At 38.3% G+C, this 21,580-nt stretch overlaps 2 protein-coding genes across 7 annotated transcripts in view; both read left to right on the plus strand.

Annotated features, from left to right (window-relative positions):
• Positions 1-14,946, plus strand: part of phactr4b (phosphatase and actin regulator 4b) — a 45,575-nt gene extending 30,629 nt beyond the window's left edge. For 5 of the 6 annotated variants that reach the window (XM_082149870.1, XM_082149871.1, XM_082149872.1 and 2 more), the window contains 10 exons: positions 1,512-1,916; positions 5,697-5,828; positions 7,425-7,935; positions 9,121-9,413; positions 10,379-10,559; positions 11,141-11,196; positions 11,575-11,636; positions 11,790-11,927; positions 13,325-13,401; positions 13,497-14,946. In XM_082149870.1, coding sequence (XP_082005996.1) covers positions 1,512-1,916; positions 5,697-5,828; positions 7,425-7,935; positions 9,121-9,413; positions 10,379-10,559; positions 11,141-11,196; positions 11,575-11,636; positions 11,790-11,927; positions 13,325-13,401; positions 13,497-13,512 — 1,871 coding nt within the window. In that variant the 3' untranslated portion in view covers positions 13,513-14,946. The remainder of the gene's footprint in view (positions 1-1,511; positions 1,917-5,696; positions 5,829-7,424; positions 7,936-9,120; positions 9,414-10,378; positions 10,560-11,140; positions 11,197-11,574; positions 11,637-11,789; positions 11,928-13,324; positions 13,402-13,496) is intronic. The other variant, XM_082149873.1, reaches the window with a different exon arrangement.
• Positions 14,947-15,909: 963 nt separating this feature from the next.
• On the plus strand, positions 15,910-21,580 carry rcc1 (regulator of chromosome condensation 1). Its single transcript, XM_082149719.1, has 10 exons — positions 15,910-16,060; positions 16,923-17,030; positions 17,386-17,573; positions 17,682-17,861; positions 17,942-18,038; positions 18,122-18,244; positions 18,843-18,989; positions 19,077-19,196; positions 19,313-19,465; positions 20,767-21,580. The coding sequence occupies exons 2-10, from the start codon at positions 16,955-16,957 to the stop codon at positions 20,940-20,942; spliced, it is 1,260 nt and encodes a 419-aa protein (XP_082005845.1). The 5' UTR covers positions 15,910-16,060; positions 16,923-16,954; the 3' UTR covers positions 20,943-21,580.

A 21,580-nucleotide genomic window follows, 5' to 3' on the forward strand; every position in this document is an offset into this window, starting at 1 on the left:
CTACAAACTTTAGCTTGTTTCTTGCAGTCGTTATGGGACACAATTATTCTTTACCGATTGCAGCTGGTTCTGTCGACAAAGCATGCTTAATTTTATATTTTCCAAATGTAGCATTCGGTAATAGTTATGTTTATGTAAGGAAAGTATTATTGCTTTAGATTTGTGTTTAGTTTATTGACATTGTTTATCACGTCTGGTGTTTATGGCCATGTAAATAAACATAGCATGTGTTATACATAAAGATTAATCAGTATTTTGGCAAATGATGTGGGCATGTTCGAATGTACTTTTACAACAATTGTTTAGAACATGTAAAACTGCGCAGCGTTATCACAACAATGAATTCAACAAATACAGTAACATCTATGAAGTATTAAACCTTACTTTTCTTGCGGTTAATTCATTTGAATGAAATAAAAGTGTGATGAGGTTTAAGAGTCAGGAAGGAAGAAGACGCGTCGTCGTGACTGGGACTCGTACTTTATTAAAATAAAGCAAAACAAACAAAAGCCGCGCACAACGCGCATTCACTGTGGCAACCGCGACGGCACAAAACAGTTCAAAAATGAGAGCTCGGATCCACCGGTTTTCTTCCTCTGCGTCCAATTTTCTCTCCAGTCTCTCTCTCGTTCCAGCGCGGCTTATAAGCGGTCTCTCCACGCCGATCACTGCAATAAGACACAGGTGCATTTGCACTTGACCTACTTGCTCGTCTCTTTTCTCTCCCATCACAGACCGCGCTGAACCACGCCCCCCTCGCCACAAAAAGCATGTCATTAAACGCAACATTTATAAAAATAGAACTTAGCCTCATCATCCATGAACATGATTTTTCGATTCCCGTCTGACTGATTTACATCCACGGTGGAGTTTAAAACGACAGTTCCCATCATTCCACGCTCCTTCACATCGTCATCAAGCTACGCCGTTGTTGTTGTTTGGAATGTAGCGCCCTCTAGCGGCAAAAATTCTTGCATATTGTATCTTTAAAGGTGCATTAAGCAACTTATCATGTTAAAAATACCCGTTTTCTAACCCATACATGCTTAAACAATTGCCTGATGGGCTGAATGAGCCCTTCTCTGATCACTGAGATTGTCTCTATAATCCTGTAAAGTAAAATAAATAAGAGGGATTCGGGCCGGAATTTTAGACTGGGCGTGACGTCATGCGCGTTCACGGCACGCTCACCTGGCTGTCTGGCAGGTTTGTGTATTCGCCGCCATTCTCCGTAGAACATGGATTCTAAGAGACCGGCTTGTAGTTCATTTCAAACACCAACGCAAACTCCACGTAAGATAAAAAAAAAGAAAACTTTTGTCCGTGAGCGTGCACACTTCTGGCTGCAGTTTCGCTTGCCGCCAGAGGGGGCATAGTTCTGCAAAAACTCAGAGACTTGCGCAATGCACCTTTAATAAACCTTCAGATCAGATTATATTATTATTATGAAGCACAAACTAAATATCTGAATTTGTTTTTCAAGTAACTGAATATTATGTTTTCCCTTACAGAGTCTGACAGCAGTCAATACGTTCCTAACTTAGAGCTTCTGAGGGACACACTGCGAGAGCCTCTGCCCCCCAAGCAATCTATCATGCCCCCCAAGTGGCTTATGACCTCCGCCCCAGAACCTGGTGTTGACAGCTTGCCCCGCACCCCTGTCCACAACCCCGCTGCTGGTTTCTCCTCTTCCTCTGCCTCCTCCAACTCCTCCTCCTCCTCAGCTGTCAGCACAGCTGGGAAACCTCTACGAAACGTCTCCTCAGCTGGTGCCAACACACAGGTTTCCGGTGGCGCTCACCTCACCACCTCCTCAGGACCATCCTCTATGGGTGCTGTCCCAACTCAGCCCACCAAACAGCCCCCCCTCCCTCCACCCAAGCCAATCAACCGTAGCAACAACCCCGCCATGTTGGGTGAGTGGTCACAAACACGTCATGCGAGATATAACATGACCCCTATTAAAGTCTGTGAAATTACTAGTCGCAATTCATTTGCTTCCTCTGGAAAGCTCTTTGATAAAGCCCTCATAATCTTCTCTATGGGTGAAGATTTGAGTATGGATAATAGGGGCATGTCTCTACAAAAGTTAAGAGACTTTAATGTTAATAATCCCTACCAATATTTTTAACAATCACAGTAATGAATTACTTGACCTTTATAAATTAAATTACCAGTTACTAGAATAACTATAAAATGTTTTTTATGGTTGGCACATTTACTGTGCTGCAAACCACCACAGACGACTCATTTTTAAACATGTTAAAAAATTATATATTTTATAAACAATTTTTTTAATACATAATTATGTTATATAATATTCACATTTATGTTGTCTATTTATTTATTCATAATATAGTGTTTATATTTTGAATAATATTTTAGTGCTTCTAAACAGGAACAAACTAATCAGCTGTGAAATCGTGTCATTGTTTTAGGCAAACGTGTAATACCATAAATGAGGAAATTAATTAAATGCTCTGTGAGGGAAGTTGAAACGGCTTATTAAAATTAAAATGGGAATTTCAGTAAAATACTTCCAAATAGATTTCACAGCTGTTAGATACAGTGACAACCCTGAACCACATATGTAGAGACTGGCAAAGAAATCCTTTCATACTTAAAGATTGCAGTATTAGTCATTGCTGTCTCTGTGTGTAACTGTATCTATATAATTTGACAGATTTTAAAATATCCCTACTAATATTCAAAGCAAATCTACTGAATTTGCTCAAAGGCATTACACTACAGCATCTCCTACACAGAAAGCACTGATGCGCAAACGTTTGTGTTGGAGCATTTAAAACATTTAAGACTTCTATTTTTACTTTAATTTTTTTAAGCATGTGTGACATGCAGTGGTGCATAATTTGTTGTGCTAATTAAATGAAATCCACTTACTTATGTGCCATGTCATTCGTCATAAGAACTCAACCATGTATTTATTACATTTCTGCTATTCTCTGCTTGCAGAGCCAATATCTGCTCTTGGGGTTCTGCCCCTTAAGCTGATCAACTTGATAATAGTCTTTGATTGCGAGATACTCAGTTATTACTAAAGACAATGTTTTCATTTATGTTTTAATCTTGGATTTGTCACTTGTCCCTGCCCTGATTATTGCAGGAAAACAATAGGCATGTTTGTTCCAATTTAATGGGAACTTTTTCTAATTTGGGAGAATTTGGTCTTTGAATGCGTTTCTTTGTTAAATCATATGAGAACCGCTGATATCAATATCTGATATTGAATATGATTTTATTAGCCCTTGACTTGAACTATGAAATATTGGAACCTATTTAGGGAAATTGAGATGTTGAATGTAATCAGTATGTTTTGTTTTATATTAGGAATGATATATTTAAGCAGTATAACAGATTTTGAACATCAGATTTAGATTTTTTTTTTTTGTCCTCCTCCAACAAAAATAGTTCAAAAGGAAGCCGATGCGTCAAGCTTTTCACAGTTTGTAGTGTCTGAACATCGTGTCTCAAACATTCAATCTCCACACTGCCTCCTGCTGTCCATTTGGAAGCCAGTCAATGAGCATGTCAGTCTGTCAGTCTGTCCCTCTGAAAGGCAGAGCTGTACATTTCACATATGTGTTGATGTTTTACTGCTTATAAGTGTGCTGGGTCACAGTACACTGGAATGGGCCAGATCTTGATGTTGAACCGCAGATGGCAGACAGAAGCTCTGTTGCATTAAAATAGTAGTTATTGTACAAAGGTCTTGTTGACCATTTGTGATAGGATTAACAATAACATTTTGAAATGTGTTGGTTTTCTTTTACTTTGACTGGTTCCACAGTGCTGTGGCATTGTGTAGTGGCAGTTGTTAGCTAGCTCAACCCAAAATGTTGAAGATAGTGGTGCTGTTGACTTTTTTGGATCATCTAGGTGTTCATATCTATGGCTTTAGCTGGTTCTTTAACCGCATATGCATTTAAAGTCGACGTGAATTGCCATTTGCAACCCATTTTAATTCCATAATGTGATGTATTTCTTAGTGAAATAGGATATTCAACAAGGAAAAAATGAAAATAAGGGGGAAAAAGTAACTAATGCAATTTTGAAACTAGCAAGTTTGTTGAATGCCTGAAAAAATAACTGTTTATTTGGCCATTGGTTAATTATCCAATAGCTTTCTCAGCCGAAGTGATGCCACCAGAAAAGGAAAGTTGTTTCAGAGGAAGAGCATGTTAAATTATATATATATATATATATATATATATATATATATATATATATATATATATATATATATATATATATATATATATATATATATATATATATATATATGAAGAGTTCAGATGCAAAAGCCTCTAAATGCCATCTGAAATTTTCTTATAGAATGATCATTTTTATCAAGCTTGTATATTTAAGTTCAGTAATTTCACTTAAATGACAATTAATAGGTAATCTTCATTGCCATTTAAGTGAAACTAGATGTACCGCATGGCGGTACAAAATATGACCGCCGCTCAGGCCTGCACTGGCTTTCCACAAAAATAAATGACGTGGAGCAATTTGGCTGTATTGCGTGTTTATGTATATACCTAAAAAAAGTAGTAGTATGTGCATGTCTGTCTGTGTGTGTGTTTGTGTATGTGTGTGTGTGTGTGTGTGTGTGTGTGTGTCTGTGCGTGTATGTATGCGTGCGTACATGTGTGTGCGCGTGTGTGTGTCTGTGCACGTGGATTTGTATGGGTGTGTGTCTGTGCGTGTGGATGTCAGTGTGTGTGCATGCTTGCGTTTGTTTGTATTCCTGCATGTGTGTGTGTGACAGTATCATCCTAAACCAGCAACCCTTCGCTCAACACCACCATCTACAGGCCGATGAGTGTACAGTCACTAAATGTGCACATAAATGAATTTATTTTATACCCCCCCATGGATGAAATTCTACGAAATTTAGCATACCCCCAGAGGATGTCAAGTTAATCATACACATGAAATATGGTGCAGTTCTGAACATCTCAACTGAAGATAGGGGCGATTAAAGCAGAATAATATTGCATTTTCATTTTTTATGGGAGGGGCGCAAATCACAAATGAGTGATTATGGGCTAGGTTGATGTGGGCCCTTAAGACCAACATACCATAAAAATGTCTTCATCCTCTGTGCCACGGTTCAGGTAGTTATTTAGGAAAAACTGCATTTTTGGGGTTTGGGGGGGCCCAGCGCGGGGGGGGAGTGGCCCCCGGGGACCAAACGAAATTTTTCCGTAAAAGTCTAGTGGGGCTACATGCCCACCAAATTTCATGTTCCCCGGTGTTTCGGTGTCCCTGGTATCGTTGACGAAAAAAAAAAAACGTTGACAATCCCTATATGACCGCTTTCGCTAGCTACGCTAGCGGCGGTCATAATTATTGAATTTAAATATACGAGCTTGATAAAAATGATCATTCTATAAGAAAATTTCAGATGGCATTTAGAGGCTTTTGCATCTGAACTCTTCATATTTTTTATACATATATAAAATCTGCACAGATGAATCATTCACAATAAGACCAGGAGCATGCATTTGGAAAATAAATGGGGTCAATTTTGATTTCACGTTGACTTTAAAAACCTTCTGTGTGTAGCCTCACCTTCGTGCTGTTCACAGTCAATTAAAGGAGTAAGTCGTCCCTGCTTTTGTAAAGGTATGTGGTGTTTGATGCCCGGGGACTGTGTTTTTGTCCCCCGCCAGCCTCCACCCTGCACGGGGGTGACGGCAGCGATTTCCCTCTCTACTGGTCCTGTTGGAAGCGTGAGGGTGACCATGACGTCTACCTGTCCCTGCCTGTCTACCTCTGTCGGCGGGCAGGAGGCATGCGCACAGGTAAACGTCGAGGCCAGGCCTGTCACCAAACCTGGGTCCTTCATCTACTGCTGTGTGCGCTAGCCTCATCTTTCTTATCCTCAGCATAGCATGCCTTTAGCGCACCAATTGAGCGTGCACGGGCTAATTTCGACTAACATGCCCCCCTTGCTGCTACTCTTTCTCTCTCACTCCTATTCTCAAGTGCAAAACTGCATGTTCTGGGCATTAAAGCTGTCAAAAGCGTGCAGCACGTTGGCACATTATTAACAGGTGTTTAAACGGCTAGAAGACCCCCTTGTACAATTGAGGCAATCTTAGCCACCGCTGCTGGAAATGCCCCATCATGCCAGGTGCCAGCATATGTTCTGTATAAGCTACTCCAGGCAACAGCTGCTCCACTAGCAGCTGTGAGATTAGAAACGAGGAATGAATCCAGTCCACCTCATCATGACATGCTGAAAGCCTGCGGGGTTGCTTAGCTTTAGAGCTAAAATTCATGCATTTGATTCGTAGGCAGCCAGGCTAATCCAAAGAATGTTTTAACATGCAGTTTGCATGTTTAGCTTACTTTATGCTTCCTTCTCATTAATAATGTTTGGCCGCTGTACTTCATTATACTTGCACTATATCTTTGGCAGTTACGTGTAGAGCAATTCATTAATTCGAGTCATGTGACATGGGTTTGCATTGCATTGATTAGCAGTCACATGGCTTTTCATCTTCATTCAACTTGCTTGCTGTAAGAATCAGTTGGTTTTCGGTGACGTTACTGGCGAGTCGGGATGGAAGTCATTTGATTCTACTAATATGAAATGTGAAAACTTTAAAGTTTGTATTAAAGAAAAGGGACATTTCTGTCACCCTTGTCTCATTCCAAACCTGTATGATTTTATTTCTTCTGTGGAACACAAGAATACATTTTGTCTGTACTGGAAGCACTTTAAAAGTATCATAAAATTTTGTCCATATGACTTCTAAAGACATACGATAACTTTTTTGAGGATGGAAATTTAAGTTAATTGTTCTCCTGTGAATTGTTATTTTAGTATTATTTATTTACTATTATAATATTTATTGACATTTTTAATTGGTCATTTTAAAGACTATGTAATGTGCTTTTGTTATATTTCTATTTAGCTTTAATTTATAATTAATTTTAGTTTTAGTAATTGTGGTACTTTAACTAAATTTATTTGAGTTAGTTGCCAAGACAACATAGTTTTTCATCTAATATTTATATTTGATCTTATTTTTGATTTATTTCAGTTAAGAATGATTTTTTTTAATAGTTTTAGTTTTTTTTAACAATAACAGCGCTGCTCCTGTGAGCTGAATCATTGAGTCAGGGAGTTTTTTTGTGCCAGTCAGGGACTGGTTTTGTGAACTGGATCAACTAATTTAATGGACAAGATAAAAGTCCCTTTTGTTTTCCATGGAAGAAAGTCATATGGGTTTTGAATGGCATGAGGGTGGGTGACAGAATGTTCGTTTTTAGGTGAACTGTTCCTTTAATTCTGTTAAGTAATAGTACAGTGATGTTTGAACTTTAATGCAGTGTGTTTGAAAAACTGTTACTTATGTTTACAATGTTTCTTTATGCATAATATTCTACAGCTGAACTCGCACAAGGAGGCACCAACCTAGTACCGGTCAAACCCTCACCCCCCATGCCCCCGAAGAGAACCACGCCTGTCACCAAGCGCAATCTAGAAGACTCTCCTCTGACCATATCCTCCCTTCCCTCCATTCTGTCCGAGGACATGAGGGCCAACATCCCTGGGGGCTACCAGCTGCCCCCACCTCCCCCATCCCCACCTCTCCCCACACACATCCCCCCCTCCCCTCCACGGGCCCACACACATCACCTCCTCCACCAACACTCCTACCCCTACCCCCTACCCCAGCCACTTCCTGTCCACTTTGACCCTCCCAGCCCGCCGGAGGAACCACCTGCCCGTCAAGCACCCGTTCCCTTACACATCATGATCCAGAGGGCGCTCAGTAGCCCAGGACCCACCCTCCCACACCCAGATGGCTCCCAGCGTGCCCACTCACTGCTGTTTGAGACACCGCCGGAGTACCAGGGTGGCCGCCCACTGCCAGTCACCATCCAGCCTCTCAAACTGTGAGTGTAATCTGGGCACTTTCTTTAGTTTCGATTAGAGCTGTCCATCAAAAATTAAATAATACAAATTTGGTCACAGTTTCTGTAAATACATATATAGATCTTATTGTGGACAATTCATCCATGTGTGTATGTACAGTACTGTGCAAAAGTCTTAGACATGTTAATACCCCCCCCCCCCCCCCCACTATATATGTGTACAGTGTATATATATATAGTGGGGGGGGGTTATTCAATAATTGAATAATTATTAAATAAAAAAAATATAATATAATATAAATACTATATAATACAATATAAATACTATATAATTATTAAATTAAAAAAAATTCTCTAAATGTTTTGGACCTTGTGACGTTTAATCAAAGTCTCATAAATCAATCTTCCAGGGCAATGACAGACATATCTCTGAAGTTGCTGGATTTCTCCAATCATTAAGTGCACTTAAACCCCATCCTTCCACAATTGACTGCAAACTCGCATTTTTCAAATCCAGCTTTCATGAATCAAATTCCAATCCCCCCCCCCCCCCCCCCCCCCCATTCTTTTTTTTTACCGATAATATATTACACTTGAATGTATGCCACAAAAAGTTCTGTCACTACTTCAGTTTCAACACTTTTAAAATAGCAGTGTAAACATTTAATTAGTAATTTTCATACTCTTGCTGATGCTTGAAATGAAAAAAAAAACTCCATAGACATTGAGCCAGTCACCATGATTTTGCCAAGCAAGACATATTTTGAGCGTATTTTGTTGGTCCTGGAACAACATTCCTGTCTGAAAATTTAGTCCTAGCCCTATCACTACCCCTGAACCTAAACCTAACCCTACCCATAAGTTATCCCTAAAATCAGAGGAAAATGATATGTTAATAACACTGATTGTAAGCCTAAACTTTACATAAACCTTAAACTTGTCCCTCAAATCTGATTGGTTGATTGGAATGTTGTTTCGAGATAGACAAAGATGTTGATTCAGGAACATGTTGTGCTTGGTGAAATCACGTTCACCCATTGAGCCTTGGTGCTCGTTTGAAAAAGGCTGGTTCAATCCATCTTGCATTCTCTTTTTCTCTAAAATATTTTGTATCCTCTCTCGAATGTTCCTGACAGTAAAAAGTTGTAAATACAGTACATTAATATGCATAGGGGTCCAATATGAAATGGATTTTTATTTGCTCAGGGATGAGGATGACTACTCTGATGAAGAGGAGGAGGAAGAGGACGATGATGAGGATGATGAGGAACATCCACCTGATCACCTCCCATCCCCTCAGTCCCAGCCAGATCTTGAGCCTCGTAGCCGTAGATGTCTGGTGGGGGACCTGAGCATCAGCGTCATCCCAGAAGGAAACAACAGCAGCGAGGAGGAGGAAGATGAGGATGATCAGCAGCCGGATGAGAGCGATTCAGATGGACCTGTGCTGTACAAGGATGATGAATCGGATGAAGACGAGGAAGATGACAGCCCACCAAGTATGTGTGTATATATATATATATAGGTCTCTGTGTGTGTGTGTGTGTGTGTGTGTGTGTATATATATATATATATATATATATATATATATAGACTTCAGATGCAAAAGCCTCTAAGTGCCATCTGAAATTTTCTTCTAGAATGATCATTTTTATCAAGCTTGTATGTTTAAGTTCAGTTATTTCACTTTAATGGCAATGAAAATTACCTTTTAATTAATTGTCATTAAAGTGAAATTACTGAACCTAAATATACGAGCTTGATAAAAATTATAATTTTAGAACAAAATTTCAGATGGCACTTATATATATATATACACATACACATATATATACACACACACTCTGTTAATTTACAAAAGAATTTGGGGACAGTAAGATGTTTTAATGTTTTTGAAAGAAGTCTCTTATGCTCACCAAGCATGCATTTGTTTGATCAAAAACACAGTCAATAAAGTTATAAAAAATATTATTACGATTTAATTTTTTTAATATATTCCTGTGATGGCAAAGCTGTATTTTCAGCATCATGACTTCAGTCTTTAGTGTCGCATGATCCTTCAGAAATCATTCTAATATACTGATTTACTGCTCAAGAAACATTTGTTATTATTATTATCAATGTGGAAAACAGTTGTATTGCTTAATATTTTTGTGTAAACCATGATTCATTTGTTCAGGATTTTTTCGGTGAATAGAAAGTTCAGTAGAACAGCATTTATTTGAAGTGGAAATCATTTGTAACATTATAAATGTCTTAAGTGTGTGTGTGTGTTTATAAATATACAACCAGTTGTACATTTTACACAATACATTTGTGTCTGTGTTTTAAGAATGAGCGTTCTGCTGTTTCTCTATTAATTCCACCGTTTTTTTTTTAGTAAGCTTGTATATTCAGACATCTGTCCTTATAAAAGAGAGCCAGAACTTCTGACTGCATGTGTGTGTGTGTGTGCTTGCTGCAGGTGCTCTGGCCAGCAGGGTGAAAAGGAAGGACACATTGGCGCTGAAGCTGAGCAGTCGGCCCTCTGCCCCAGACAGGCAGGCTCCTGAGAGGCAGGCCAAAGTGGAGCACACCAGTCTGTCGTGGCAGAGCAAGGAGCAGTGGGAGGCCATCCGCACACAGATTGGTTCTGCGCTCACACGGTAATAGCCCTCTCAGCCACACACCCACATAAATACAGATTACACCGAAATACTGTTGTACTGAATATCAACACAGCTGTGAATCAGTCATAGACTGATACTCCGTGTAAGAAGAACCAACAAGAAACAAGAAGTTAAGGCCTATTCACACCAAGAACAATAACTATAATGATAACGTTTTATAAAACGTTCTAAACGTAAAAGAATAGCAGAGCCCACACCTTAACAATTAACACATTAACAATATGGTTGGAATCACTTTCACAACAATTTTTTCCAGCTGATGATTGACAGAAATGACAGCCAATAAGAATCCATCCTGCTTTAAAGAGCTCAAGCATTTAAAGTGACAGATGACAAAACTGCAGCTTGTGCTTATAATAAACAGAACAATATCGTGCCTATTAAATTAAATGTAATATTTAAATATATATTTAAACATTACATTTTAAATGATATTTAAACATAATTAAAATAAATATTCATATATATTCAATTATTGTTTATAATATTGTGCAAAATAAAGAGAATATATGAATAATACGAGGTTGTTGTTGTTGTTTTTTTGTTTTTTTCTGTAGACGGTTGAGCCAGAGACCCACTGCTGAGGAGTTGGAACAGAGAAACATTCTCCAGCGTAAATTGCCTCTTTATACTCACTCCAGATTTATTTTCCTGCTTCCGTTCTGTCCTTTTTTTCTCGTTTCATTAGTTACTCATTTATTCCTGTTCATTTATTCCCTCAGTGTTCACTGAAGGTTTGACACTGACCCACATATATTTCACTCTCCGTCTCCACTGGTTCATAAGATATTACTGATATTTTCTGCTAATTAGAGTGAAGTCTTTGCTTGTATTTCTCTCATAGATTTAAAATACTTTGCTGCCTACTTTTATTTTGTACTTTAATAGTTGTCTGTTGTTTGTGCTCGCAGTTTTCAGTACTTCACATCATTTTCCTATGATATTGGATTTGATTCAGCCTAATCGTGTTGATGGTGTCTCTTCTTTCCAGCAAAAAACCAAGCAGACAGACAAGCAGAGGTCAGGGAGATCAAGCGCAGACTCACCAGAAAGGTGCGATTCGGTTCGCTTGCATTCAAATTTACCTGGAATATAATTTTAAGGTTGATTTTAGCAAGCATTGAAAGTGATCCTGCTTAAAGGAATTTCAGTCATACATTTAACTGCATTTGTGACATGCATTTGTCTGTTTTCTTTTTTTTTTAGTTGAGTGAACGACCGACTGTGGCCGAACTACAGGCTCGAAAAATATTACGTTTCCACGAGTATGTGGAGGTCACATGCGCTCAGGACTATGACCGCCGTGCTGACAAGCCATGGACCAAACTCACCCCCGCAGACAAGGTACAACTACAGTACAAAAACGAAAGCATCTCATTTACATCTGCATAACACACATTTGTGTCTATATAAAGATCTAGAGCTTTTTATATATCATTTGACTTGAGTGCTGGAGATTATAAATAGTCTTAAAAGACACGGCTTTCTTTAGAGTTTCTCACTTATTGGTCTATATCTCCTCTACACATAATCAACCAACTCCAGTGTTGGGGAAAGTTGCAACAGTACTGCGTTACTCGGTTACTTTTTGTGGAAAGTAATGTGTTGTGTTATTTTTGTGTTACTTTTTATTATCTGGGCTGGGCTCGCTCGTTTGTTTTTTAATTACAAAAAAGTTTTATTTTGGCAGCTGAAAAGGCCCTTTTACACATAGTTAAATGAATAAGCCTCAGGTTGAAGGAAATGTAAATTCACATCTGTACAATAGAGGGCGCAGCTCAAACAAACCCATTCTGATTTGCAGATTAATAGGATGCAGGAAAAGATAAGTCTGAAATTACATACTCTGTTGAAAAAGCAATTACTTCACAATTGCTTAAAGTATATTCTATATAGTATGAATTTGTATAGTTTGAATGTAATCTGGGATGTACTACATTCGCCATTCTGTCATTATCACGTGACCTATCAGTGTTAGTTGTGTTGCTTCACCGCCATTCAAAAAAATCCTCTCCTGTGGCCTCATGGGATAGTAAAGTGTCCATAATATGCAAACTTCAGAATCTCGCCGGAAGTGGTAGGTCATCTGGGTACTTTTGCCTGCTCTTTTATGAGTACTGTGAATTCGGACATACTACTTTTACCAGATACTGTTTTTCTCCTACTTTATAGTAGGGAAGTTTGCAGCCAGAGTTTAACACTCTCAAGCAATAAAAAACAAAAAAAGGAAACATAAATGTGATGTTTAACTTAAGTAATTTTAGCTTAAAATTTTAATTCCTTCCTTAAATTGGATCATCAAAGGTCAGCAGCAAAGACATTGGTTAATAAAGTGAGATTAAATTCATAGTGTATTTGTGTAATTTAACATATTTAATTATTGCTGTTTCACTGTTTTATTCATTTTGAGGAATACTGAATCTGTTTTTGTGCAAGTGAAATGTAAATGCATGCTCACATTTAGTCTAGAACTACAATAACCATCATGTTTACACAGCGCACACAACACCTCTGCACTTACTCATGATTTTTCTCAACATGGGGACAGGAGTCCTGTCAGTAAATAAATGGGAAAACAAAGTAACTTGCGTTACTTATTTGAAAAAGTAACTTTAAAAGTAGTGTGTTCATTAGTTACTCGGAAAAAAGTAATCTGATTACATAACTCATGTAATTTTACCACCAATGTTACTTGTAAATGTTACCACCAACACTGACCAACTCTTAACCTGTTTGTTTAGGCTGCTATTCGGAAAGAGCTCAACGAGTTTAAGAGCTCTGAGATGGAAGTGCATGAGGAAAGCAGAATTTACACAAGGTAAGCGTATTGTTATTTGCAACATAAAAATACAGAGAACTGCAAAGCATCTAACCATTTATTTGCATTTTTATGTGGATTTGTGTCGTTTCTAGATTCCATCGTCCTTAGCTGTGTCTTTAACTGGAAAATGAAGCACTTAAAGGCTGGTGGATATCGGGATGAAATGGCTGTTTTTTTCTGGTGAGGAGCCTCCGGGTGTCAGAGCACCTCTCAGACTGCTTTTACTATGAATGTACTACTTCAAATGCACAGGGTCACCTGGAGCATTCAGAAACTAATCGAATCAAAAATAAAACAGACCGTTTCTCAGTCGTCCACCCACTGATGTGTGGGACGGGTGACCTCTGGGGGACAGATGCAGTATTTCTCCTGGACTTTAGGAGACCCACGTGCCAAGACAGAGAGGCGACGAAGGACTTATTAGAGGATGTTACTTGTGCCAATGGCAGATATTCCTCTCTCTACTCTCTAAATGGCCTTTTTTTCTGCTTTTACTTCATATGATAAACTTTATTTCCTTTCAGGGAAGTGTAACAAAGTTAAAAATAATAGTAATAATAATGATGTGACAATAATAAATACAGTAATACTACAGTAAGTGTTAGTTAATGACAAATAGCAGGGCAGACAGAAGAACTGCAAGAATAAGGCCTGAGCCTGGACATTAATTGTGTATTTGTGTATGTTTGTATAGGCTGCTGTAATTTTTCTTAGTTTGGAACGTTTTAACTTAGATACTTTAAGGCTCAAGATTTTTATTATTTCATAACTTTGGCTTTGGCCCTCTTTATTCAAGACAGGGTTACAGATTCCCCCTACTTTGTGATCTTCACAGTTTGAGAAGTCATAGAGAAGAATAGAGGAAGACAGGGTCAATTTTTAGATAGAATGTAAGCGTTCCATATCTCACTATTGATCTACAGAGAAACTGTGATCTATTATCTTTTACCATCTTTTTATTTTTTATTAATCGTATCAACTTCTGTAAAAGTGAAGTCCAGCTATTTCAGTTTTGAAGAAGTGTCCAAATTATGTTTACAAAATATTTTATTTCTAAATAAAAAGGATTTCCTGATTATTTATTACCCATTTAAAAGGAGAATGAATTTAGTCTGGGGCACGCACTGATATAGCTCTAAAAATGAAGTCTTTGTAAAGTACTGTTGACAGGGAGGTTATCGCGGCAGGAACTCTTCTTAATTTTTTTGCGATTATTTTGTCATTTATGTTGTTTTTGGCCAGTAGGATTATAGGAATTGCTCTGCTGTACAGATCTATTCTGTAGATGAACCTGACTGTTTGTGTATATCTTGTCTTCCTTTTATTTTGAAAAATATTTTAAATATATTGAAACTCATATAGGTTACTATTTTTTTAAGCACAAAATGATTAGTGTATTATTCAGCACTACAAGAATGGGAGCAGAATGTTCCGTTGTAATGTAGCGTTGTATATTCTTGCTTTTTAATTATATGTGAAACTGACAGTAAATTTGCTGTTTAGATGTAAACACTAAATCTAAATTAAAATGCTTACCAATAATGTGTGTTGCTTTTTTTATTTATTTTTTTTCTTACTTGCAAATGCATTCTTATGACATATTGACTGTATGATTTTGTGCACAGAATCTAATAGGTAATGATTCACATTTTATAATTTAAAGCCACATAATCTGTGCCACCGTTCTTCTGGGGTCCTGAATTTCAGAAATAAAGATGTTTGTTGTGAAAATAAACACAATATGTGCTTAATACGTTGCAAAGAAGATAAAAATGTGCCACAATTAGAAGGTATTAGGTTTTAGAGAGCACTGTTGGTGCCAAGAAAGGGCCAGAAATGGGTAATATTCCTAATTTTTGCATCTATGTCATTATGTATATGGTCATTTTTACATCTTATTTTTACACAGAATTGTTAACTTAAACTACAGTATTAAAAATGGTTTTCATTTTGATTGAAATTAAGTTGATATCAGATCAAATAAATTAGAAGACAACCTTTTGCCCTATTAACTAACTAAAATAATTGTAAGTAAAATGACTAAAACTGAAATAAAAATAAATTAAGGCTAAATAGAAATATTTAATTAATTAAAACATACAATTACTAAAATTAAACTGAACATTTAAAAAAAAAATCTAAGTGTTAGTAAATACCATAATATGATATAATTAATCCTAATATAAAGGTAAAATAATAATGATAATATTCTCTTTACAAACATTTTTCATTGATTTTAAAAAAGCCTATTAAATTTAATAATTAGAAATGTTCTTTTGGATTTGATTTTGTTTAGTTTTTTGTTGTTGTTGTGGTGTATCTACCTGCAGCTATTCTCGGTTGCGATATATAGTTTAAAATATTTAAAAATGTAAAAATACCTTTACAATTGGGGCATAGGCTATCCCTTGGTAAAAGATCGTGTAATATTTAACTGTAAGAACCTCCCCGCCTTTCCAGTAGGCGGCGCCTGCGCATTTGTTTATTAGCGCGATTGCAGTGAAATACATGAAGCAGGGCAGGAGTGAGACACGCGTGCGTTACACTCTCTCAAGGAGTTACTGGTGTTCCCAAACCTCCTCGAGCCAGCAAAAGCATTGAACCTGAGTAATTATAGTTCATAATTGTAGGTTATCATCTCAGCTGCCTACCGACGGTAAGATAATAGCATTTTCTTTCATAGGTACATTTTATGCAATGTGCTTGTGAAATATCTGTTACCGAACAAGCACATTTGACCCTGTTTAATTCATTCATTGCTCTTAATCTCATTTGAAGTTTGATATTTGTGCGATGCAAGTTATTAAATAACTTGTCGTTAAACGAAATGTTACAAGGCTGAACCGTGTAACTTAGACTCTCCAAGAGTGTCGCGTTATAAGGCTTGATCTGTTTAAACTTTTAGCGGGTTGTGCCTTAATGACTTTAAACTTGAACTCTGGTCTTATTCCGCCATGTTTAAATTAATTTCCTGCATTTAAGTTGTGTAAAAGCTGAAAGAATAAGACCATCATCTGTCCTTTACAATGCCATGTTTGACCGATAAACCGCCATCAAACATTTGCTGCTGTCAGTCATAGTCTGTGATGTCAGCGCCAGAAAAAAGTGGCGCTCTCAAAACTTAGGAAGTTGCCTATATGTTTAGCTGTTATGATACACACACACACTAGGAAGTTGCCTATATGTTTAGCTGTTATGACACACACACACCAAAAACTGTTTGCACCTATGAGGCCAAATTGGCCCACATTGTGCTTTAATATGCTATCTAAGTATATACTGCCTTTTAGATTATGAGACGCAGACAGTGTGTAGCCAGTGTGTGACCCTGTACAGCAGTGCAGATCCTGGAAAGTTTTTGTTTCTTAGGAGTTTGAAGTAACTTATTTCATACAGTAAAAAGTGAAACTAGCGTTCTTGAGTTAATAGCAGTCCTGGCCTGTTATACGTGTAGGCCTCAAATGCTGTTTAGTTTGGCCTTGATGAAGTTACTTGTTTAACATGTCTTTTATTCATAGTTTTAGATTTTTGTCAATAATTTGGAGTCACCATGCCTGCAAAAAAAGCTGTAAAGAGACAAACGATTGCAGCATCTGAGAACTCAACAGTTGTGAAAAAGCATAAAGGTAAGCCGTCCTTGCCTCTATTTTCTTGTCGGATTGAAAGTGCCCCTATTGTGCCATTTAATCATTCTTGGTTTTGTTGTGGAGGTCTCCTAAAATAGGGTTGCATGCATCCAAGGTCAAAAAACACCAAATTTTCTTATGCATTGCAGCTTTACCTCTTTTCTCGCAGCATCTGAAATGATGTCTAAACCCCTCCTTGTCTGATTGGTCAGAGGGCCCAGTCTGTTGTGATTGGTCTAGCGCTTTACAGCGTATATCGGAAATGGAATCAAATAAGAACAAAAATGCAGAAGTTGTTTTTCTGTAATATCCAGGCCTGAAAACTCATGCATTGTTTTTCTGTGGATGTTTGTAGTCTCTCACAGTAGTCATGGCCAGGAGAAGGGCCAGGTGCTTGTTCTCGGACAGGGTGATGTCGGGCAGCTTGGCCTGGGGGAGGATGTGCTGGAGAGGAAGAAACCAGCTCTGGTGACTCTTCCTGAGGGTATCGTGCAGGCTGTGGCTGGAGGCATGCACACAGTCTGCCTCAGCGACACTGGAAATGTAAGCTGAGCAAACGAATCATTAATCGCTGACTTCAAAACCCAACAAAGACTGTTCAAAGTAATTTGATGTTTTTTCTGATGTCCTCCTCGTCTGATTCCTGTGTAGATTTATACATTTGGCTGTAATGATGAGGGTGCACTGGGTCGTGACACGTCCGAGGAGGGCTCAGAGACGGTGCCGGCTAAGGTGGACCTTGGGGAAAAAGTTGTGCAGGTTTCTGCAGGAGACAGTCACACCGCTGCCCTCACGGATCAGGGAGTGGTCTATGTCTGGGGCTCTTTTAGAGTGAGTATAGCCTTTTTTGTATACTGTTACGAAGCAGAAATGTTGTACCAGTTTTGATTGACCTCTCCTTTCTGTTGCAGGACAATAATGGTGTCATTGGACTCCTGGAGCCCATGAAAAAATGCACATTGCCCGTCAAAGTCCCTATAGAAAAGCCTGTGGCTAAAATAGTCTCAGGTCGGTCATAGGAATTCAAGCTTTGACTTTAGTAGTCAGTCCCTGTGAAATCTTTCTTATGAAGTTTTGAATTCATTCTTAAGGAAATGACCATTTGGTGATGCTGACTGTGAGTGGAGAGCTGTACACCTCAGGATGTGGAGAACAAGGCCAGCTGGGCCGTGTGGCTGAGCACTTCGCTAATCGCGGAGGCAGGAAGGGGTTGAGTATGTATCTCCATGTTGATCGGATTGTTGTTACTGCAATGTGAATGAATAATTTTAGAGCTGGAATGACATGTCAACACAACAGATTACATAAATTAGTCTATTCGTTGCACTGTTTATGGTTGTCCCTAATGATGGCAGCTCAGACTCTCTGACTTTATTATAAAAATATGGAGCCCAATCTAAAGTGTGTGAATTTTTTAAACGGAGACCAAATAAAATGGTGCACTTTCATATTTCTTATAACATTTTGGTGCTCTAGAAATATCTTAATGTTGAGAAGTTGTGCTGCTTAATATTTTTGTGGAGACTGATACTTTTTTTTTTTTTTTTTTGGATTCTTTGAATAGAAAGTTCAAAAGATGAATAGAAAGTTCAAAAGAACAGCATTTGAAATGTATATATTTTGTTCCACTTTTAATGTCTTGACACTTTTTTTTCAATTTAATGCATTCTTGATAGTGTTAATTTCCTTCAAAAAAAAGTTGACCCCACACGTTTGAATAAATAATTCAGTGGTCTTATCCTTTTCCAGTTACCACCTTTAAGTTCTCCGTCTTCTACATGGTTCATAACATTTTTCTTCTTTTTGTGTCAGTGAGACTGCTGGAGCCGCAGATGGTTATCATTAAACCACGGGGGAAGGTCATCTTCACGGATGTCTTCTGTGGAGCGTACTTCACCTTTGCTGTGTCTAAAGAGGGGCACGTCTATGGATTTGGCCTCTCCAATTATCACCAGCTTGGTAAGATTCTTTGCTCAATCTGTCCTGATATAATGGTCTGTCTTTTGCAGTCTTTTTAGAGTTTTTATTAATTTTTTTTTTAAACAGGCACCCAAAGCACAGACACCTGCTTTGTTCCTTTGAAACTCAGTTCTTTCAAAAACTCCACCACCTCCTGGGTGGGCTTCTCTGGTGGGCAGCATCACACAGTGTGCCTGAATTCAGAAGGCAAGTCATTCATAAACATCATTTGGAATACTTGTATGAAAATTTGTTGCGCTGGCACTGAATCATGTGTCCCACCAGTGCATCTGATGATGTTCAACTGCTGACTTAATCCACAGGACAAGTGTACAGTCTTGGTCGGGCGGAGTATGGCCGTCTGGGTCTGGGAAAGGATGCTGGGGAGAAGAGTGAGCCCACACCTGTCACTGGGATCAGTGATGTTCAGGTTATTGCCTGTGGTGCCTCTGTGAGCTTCGCTGTAACCAAACAAGGTGAGAATACACCCTGTCCTGGTTTAGATGCACTCCAACCCCTTCAAATAATCCTAAACGGACCTTTTTGGCTTCAGCTTCATTTTAGACTAATTCTAAATGTTTTTGCCTCTACAAGTTGTTATACAAAACTTGATATGCATTGTAAATGGTTTCAGACCACAAGCAAATTTGGTATAAATACACATCTCTTATGCTCACCAAGACTCACCATGCTCACCAAGACGGTTTTTTGAATAGAAAGTTCAAACGAATAGTAAATTTGTAACATTAAATGTCTTTGTGACTTGATCACTTAGTCTACATTAATCCGGATACATTTAAAAACTCTGTACACACTAGCGTTTTCCGACGGCTCAGTGTGGATGAGAAACTTTTGAAAACCGCTAAATTCACCTTACTGCACATGCATAAAACCTCACAAAAGCTCACTGAGATGATACAGATGGAGAAATAAAGTTATCTTGCAATTTTTCTGACAGGATAATTTTATTTAGCAAAATATCCCCCATTCACTGATGCGTCCAGGTCGCACTCAGTCACCATATGTTGGTCTAAAACGCAACTACTTTCATGTTTTGCCGCAGGACAGCAGATGTGAGTAAATTGTCATCTTTGCAGGACTGTGCTATGAAGAGTGTGCAAAATAACACACAATAGGCACAAAACCGGTATAAACATGAAAACTGGTACAACGAGTCACATAACTAAACTTACGTCATCGTTTTTAAATACCTCGCAGTCCACACTACAGCGTGAAAATGGCGTTTTCAAAAACTTTGGAGTGTTTTCATTCATAAAAACGCCGTCTCGGTGTGGACAGAAGGCCAAAACGGAGAGAAAAATATGCGTTTTCAAACGAAAATGTATCAGTGTGGACGTGGCCTTAAATGCATCCTTGCTGAATAAATGTTAATTTTTTCAACAACAAATAAATAAAACTTTACGGACTCCAAACTTTTAAACAGAATGGTAGTGTGCTTTTATGGCAGATTTTTAAATGCATTTATAAATTTGATTGTGAACTATTTGGTTTTACTTGTCTAATCAAAACTGATCAGTGCGTTATAGTTTGATACCGTTTGGGTTGTAGCATTGTTCGTCCCTGTATTTTTAAATGGCAAAAGCAGCAAATGACGCAGTGTGTGTATTGTTCACAAATGTATCCTCACCCACTGATTACATTAATTGCACCCCTTCACAGCAGTTTTGTTTTTAGGACATGAACAAATAACATAGAATGTACTGTTGGCTTGTTTTGATCTTGCTTTAAAGCTGTGTATTTGGTGTCTGTTGGCCAGGCTCTGTGTTTTCCTGGGGAATGGGTACCAACCTGCAGCTGGGTACAGGAGAAGAGGAGGATGAATGGAGCCCAGTGGAAATGAAAGGGAAGCAGCTGGAGAACCGTGTAGTTCTATCAGTGTCCAGTGGAGGGCAGCACACAGTCCTGCTGGTCAAAGACAAGCAGGAGAGCTGATGTTGAACTCCTTGACTAAAGACAGCGGAGCCAATCTACTGTATCAGTGGTATCTGTAACCTAAAGCTTGATCAAGATTGGGGGAGTCTGGGATTGGTAATGCTTCCTGTTCTGTGCTGAGCTAAACCAGCAAATAAGGGAAGGTGGTAGGTTGTGAAGAGGGTAGGATGAGTATCATCTTATTAAACCTTTTATCCCGCTTTATGGGGAGCCCAAACATTCACTGGATGTGGTCCGGTAGATGATCAGAGACCTTTTTTTATGGACTTTTGTTTCTTGTTTGCTTTATTTTCTTAATTCTTTTTTTAACCAAGATCTTTAGTGTGCCTCCTGGAGACTGCCTGTCGTGAATGATTGTGTGCATGTATGAGCTAAAGTGATTTAATAAGTGTTTTAGAAAAGTCCCAGTTTTTCCCCCCGATTTTAAATTTCATGTTCCGGTCTGAGCAATAAACGGTTACAATAGCAGGTCTAATCTTTCTCTCTCTCTCAAAAAAAGAAAAAGTGAACAGATTTGGTATTGCTGTACGTTTGCAGTGTTAAACTGTTTTCCTGATTTCCTAAATGAAACCATTATTGTATCCATGCATTGCTGGCCCTGTGGACAATTAATAAAAATGAATCTTTACAGAAACTAA

The sequence above is a fragment of the Leuciscus leuciscus genome (assembly GCF_965113295.1).
Source record: "Leuciscus leuciscus genome assembly, chromosome: 20".
Lineage (NCBI taxonomy): Eukaryota > Metazoa > Chordata > Actinopteri > Cypriniformes > Leuciscidae > Leuciscus > Leuciscus leuciscus.

What these genes read in the sequence shown, in the direction of transcription:
- rcc1 (XM_082149719.1), top strand. Translation starts at nt 16,955, where the DNA reads ATGCCTGCAAAAAAAGCTGTAAAGAGACAAACGATTGCAGCATCTGAG. An exon ending in AGTTGTGAAAAAGCATAAAG is followed by an intron (nt 17,031 to 17,385) that starts GTAAGCCGTCCT and finishes GGATGTTTGTAG; the next exon opens with TCTCTCACAGTAGTCATGGC. An exon ending in CGGAGGCAGGAAGGGGTTGA is followed by an intron (nt 18,245 to 18,842) that starts GTATGTATCTCC and finishes TTTTTGTGTCAG; the next exon opens with TGAGACTGCTGGAGCCGCAG.